Source organism: Vigna umbellata, chromosome 9, assembly GCF_029865625.1.
Source record: "Vigna umbellata cultivar VRB3 chromosome 9, Vumbellata_1.0, whole genome shotgun sequence".
Taxonomy (NCBI): Eukaryota; Viridiplantae; Streptophyta; class Magnoliopsida; order Fabales; family Fabaceae; genus Vigna; species Vigna umbellata.
In genome coordinates this window covers 51,986,987-51,991,699 of record NC_142173.1, presented here as the reverse complement: position 1 = coordinate 51,991,699, position 4,713 = coordinate 51,986,987, and the positions used below count along the sequence as shown (strand labels likewise).

Below are 4,713 nucleotides of genomic sequence, written 5' to 3'. Positions count from 1 at the left end.
GACAAAGAACTGCAGAAGCTCTCTAGTTTGACCCTTATTGTGCATAAGAAAAGCCCAGGTGTGTCTACTGCAATCATCAACAATAGTAAGGAAGTATTTATGCCCATGTATAGACGAAATAGAGATAGGACCCCATATGTCACAATGTATAATATCAAAACAGTTTTCTGATAAGGAATTGGATTTAGGAAAAGGTAATCTATGTTGCTTTGCGTAATGGCAAATGTCACAAACACTATCAGAAACCGTTTGAATATAAGGGAAAGTTTTGCACATTCTTTCAACAATTTTATGTCCAGGATGTCCCAGCCTATAATGCCATAGATTTATATTTACATGCTCATAAGAAAAAACAAAATTAGGTGCCAAATTTCTTCCAACAGCCTGTAGGTAGTAAAGCCCTCTATACACCTTAGCACATCCAATCATCTTCAATGTAGAGCTGTCCTGGATTTGACACATCTTAGAGGAAAAGGTTAGTGTGCAGTCCATATCTCTAGTTAAACTTTGTACAGATATAAGGTTGAAACTAAAATCTGGTATGTATAGAACATTAAAAATTATGAAATTTTCTGAAAACTGTACAGTTCCTGCATAGTTGGCTGTAACAATGGAGTTATTAGGCAATTTAATAGATATGGGTTTGATTTTAGTGAATGTTATGAACAAATTTTTGTCATGGGTCACATGATCTGTGGCCCCTGTGTCTATAATCCATGAGGACATACCTTGTCTGTCCTCTGCAGTGTCTTTATGCATTTGACTGACAGTGTGGGAAGGGCTGTCACTCTTCTCAAGCATCTGCAGTATTTTCTGCATTTGTTCTGGTGTGAAGCTTTGAGCAACGTTAGTGCTATTTTGCTGGTTGATCTGTGATCTTTCAGCAGAAATAGTGCAGGCATTCACAGTCCCCAACTCACTCTGTCCCATACTGTTTTGGTTGTTGCTGTCATTTTTCTTGTACCACGGTGGGTATCCATGTTTAGAGTAGCATTCATCTACTGTGTGATTCATTTTATGGCAGTGGGAACATTGCTTTCCATAGTTAGGATTTCTTCCTTTCCCTCTTCCTTGTCCACGAGGTGTGAATCCACGTCCCTGACTCTTCCAACCTTGATCATTCTTCCAATGGTTCTGTTTGTCAGTGCTGTTTGCCAGAATTTTAACTTCATTTTGGTTGATGAGTCCAGAGGCATGTTTCTCCTGTCTTTCCTGTTGCATTATGAGGGAAAAAGCACGGTTAATGTTGGGTAAAGGTTCCATTAGCAAAATTTGTGTTCTTATAGTACTGTAATGCTCATTCAGGCCCTTTAGGAAGCATATAACATGTTCCATTTCCCTGTACTTATAGGAGACTTTAGAAAGATCACAGCTGCAAGGAATCTTGCAGCTACACCGTGGGATGGGTCTAAGAAATTCCAGTTCCTCCCATAAGACCTTCAAGTCAGTGAAATACTGACTTACGCTCCTTTCTCCTTGCTTAATTGAATGAATTTCTTGAAGCAAATCAGAGAATTTAAAATAGTCTCCTTTGGAAAATCTTTCCTTTAGTTCTTCCCATAATTCTTGAGCATCTTCTACATATATAACACTTTCTGCAATCTGGGGTGAAAGAGTCTTGATAATCCAAGACAGCACCATCATGTTACTTCTTTCCCAAGAATCAAAAATTGGATCTTCTCTTTGGGGTTTCTTGATCCCTCCATCTATGAATTTTAACTTGTTCTTGGAGAGAAGAGCTCTTCTCATATTTCTACTCCAAGAAGTGTAATTGGATTCATCAAGAATCTGAGAAATAAGAGAAATCCCTGGGTTTTCTCCTGGATGGAGATAAAATGGGCTTGAAGGATTGTTGGACGGATCCATGCTTGCTAACAGAGTGATAAAGGGCAGATGCAGCGGAAACAGAGGCAGAACAGGCACAGGACCTGCTCTGGTACCATATTAAAACAGGCCCAAATCAAGAAAGGCTGAGGCCCAATACTCTCTGGCCTTCAATACTGAAAACATCAGCTTCTCCTAGAAGCTTCCTTTGGTCAGAAAGCATTGCGTGTCTGAAACTGGATGTGCACGCAAGGAAGGAAAAAGCAGAAGGCTTCTCTGATGCAGTGCACAAGCGAGATGATGATGGAGCTGCTCCAATGGCTGTCCGTTGGGAGAGAAGAAGAAGATTAAAGAAGAAGAAAAGAAGAGTTGGTAATCGGAGGTAAGTAAAAGTTTATTGTATTCTGTATATGTGTATTGATCTCTTCATCGTCTTACAAAAGGGCTGGAATCCCTATTTATATAGGGTTCCATGAAACAGAAAAGGGAGTTGGTTACAACTCATAACAGAACCATAAAAGCCTAAAACTAACAATCCTAAAACACTTAATGTTGCTCTTAGGAGCAATAACTATGAAACAGAAACATTAATACTATTTCAAATGTGTTAGAAAAATAATAAAACAATTAAAATATTAAATGGATTTAGACTGAAAATGTTTATTTATTGATCCAGATGGAAAGTGGTTTACTTCACAAATTGATATAGTATCTTATACTTTACAATCTATAGTGGAATAATGCTTGTATTTTTTAGTTAACCACTTGAATACTTCTTTATTAATCATATGAAGTTTTTTTTGGAGTTATTGTGGTACTCAATTGTCACGAAGCTGGATGATGCAAAGTTGGCATGAAGAACCTTATCTATGATGACAATCCACACACCGTCATAGGTTTCACTAGAGCTAAAGATGTTGATATCCAATAATACTGTGTTGGATTAATGATATCCATTAATACTATGTTGGATTAATTATACAAATAATTGAATTATAACTATATATCATTACGTTTATTTGTATTAATTAAATTGTTTATATTTAATATTTATGAAGTCATAGTTGTGCTTATGACATGATTTATAAGGATAATCAATTATTTTTCATAATTGTTAAGTAAATGTTATTCATTAATATTAATAAAAATATATAAATAAATTTATTCAATATTATATATGTCATTTTGAATAACTAAATGATATGTTGTATCAAATTAGAGATTTTATTTTAATTTTACAGAATGTTAAATTTATTGGGTGAACAAATTTGTGTTTGTTGGGTGAGCGAGTCTCGTTAGACAAAAATCTACATCTGTAATTTTTATTTTCTGTTATTTTTATGCATTTTTTACTTTGGGCTTTATTTTAGAGTTTCTAGGTTTTGTTAAACTGATATACCTATATATAGAGGTACCAAAAGCTAATGTAATCACTTTTGAGTCGTATTATATACATTTGCATTCTTTGTGAGAGGATTCTCTTGGTTCTTAGATTAGAACTCTTATTCTTATCAAAGATTAACATCTTTATGATGTAACTTCACTTGACTTATCAATATGTTATATTGTGGCCTTCTCATCCATGTCTTATTCTATATTATTCTCTGATTTATTTTTATTTTATCTCTTGAAGATTCAAATTCATAAATGATCGTTGACAGAATCGTATTATATGGTATCTAGAACAAGGTTCTGGTTTGAATATCTTCTTTTATCTTTTTTTTTGCCATATTAAAAAAACCAATATTTTAACAAATCCTGTCAATTTTTAATTTTTTTCGCATTCATCATTTAAATTGTGCATTTCTATATTTGATTCGTGAAAATTATTTGTTTTTGTGTTTTTCTGTTAATGGTAGCCCAAATTAACTATTTACCTTGACTTTGACTTTGCATGAGTTCTGGTGTTTGATGGATAATCTGTTTAACTTTTTTGTTTGAGTTGAACTACAAAATTGAAAAAAAAAAATAATGGATCCAAGTAAAAAGGAAACAAATATATATTGAAAGAAAAGCAAAAAGAAAAAAAAGAGAATGTAAGGATCCACGAGTAAAAAATATATAGAGTTCAACACAAGTATTATGCTACACTATTGTTTATGATTATTAATTTATTAAATTATATTGTCTTTTTTTTAAAGACTTAGCGTTGCCTCATTTAACTCTTTTTTATAGTCCTATTATTTTCTAATTATATTGTTTTATTCCTTTTATATATATATATATATATATATATATATATATATATATATATATATATATATATATATATATATATATATATATATATATATATATATATATGATTTAGATCTCATAACATTTTTCACATTGTTTATTCACTTTTTGCGTAAGCTAATGGAGTTTGTAAAGGGAATTTGAGTGGTAAAAAGCTAGAGAGTACAGAAAAAGCCTATAAGTGTGATACACAAATGAAATTTGAGTTAAACACTTAGATGAGTGGTGGAGATCTAAATATTATGTTTTTTTTTCTTACCCTTTCATAGGATTTATCAATATTGAAAAATGCAACATATTCTATGAGAGGCATCTTTCTAGAAGTTGTGTGTTCATGAGGCCTTGGTGGAGAATATAAATACCTTAGAGTCTAAAATTGTAAAGTTGAATGGTAAAATTTTACTATTAAAAGGAAGCACAAGCATGAAAAAAATGTTTTTCCAAGCATTAAATCAAGTGCTATAAGATGTTCAAAATGTGAAGGCTATAAGCATAAAATTCATTAGTGTCATAATTGGAATACAAGTCTCATGACTACTAATGAAGGCCTCAACAACTACATTATATATTTGAAAGAGGAGGAAGAAAAAACTTTGCAAAAATTAGATGCATTGAAATGAAGAAAAGAGAAAAAGCTTAAAAGAGAATACG

At 32.3% G+C, this 4,713-nt stretch overlaps 1 protein-coding gene across 1 annotated transcript; it reads right to left on the bottom strand.

The window, feature by feature from the left end:
* Positions 1 to 256: 256 nt before the first annotated feature.
* Positions 257 to 1,470, bottom strand: LOC148193848 (uncharacterized). The gene is made up of 2 exons (XM_088099690.1): positions 729 to 1,470; positions 257 to 447 (listed from the first exon to the last, which is right to left on the bottom strand). Exons 1-2 carry the CDS (start codon positions 1,333 to 1,335, stop codon positions 413 to 415), a joined length of 642 nt encoding a protein of 213 aa, XP_087955816.1. The 5' UTR covers positions 1,336 to 1,470; the 3' UTR covers positions 257 to 412.
* Positions 1,471 to 4,713: the final 3,243 nt, after the last annotated feature.

What these genes read in the sequence shown, in the direction of transcription:
- LOC148193848 (XM_088099690.1), bottom strand. Translation starts at nt 1,335, where the DNA reads ATGGAACATGTTATATGCTTCCTAAAGGGCCTGAATGAGCATTACAGT. An exon ending in CACTGCAGAGGACAGACAAG is followed by an intron (nt 448 to 728) that starts GTATGTCCTCAT and finishes TGTCAAATCCAG; the next exon opens with GACAGCTCTACATTGAAGAT.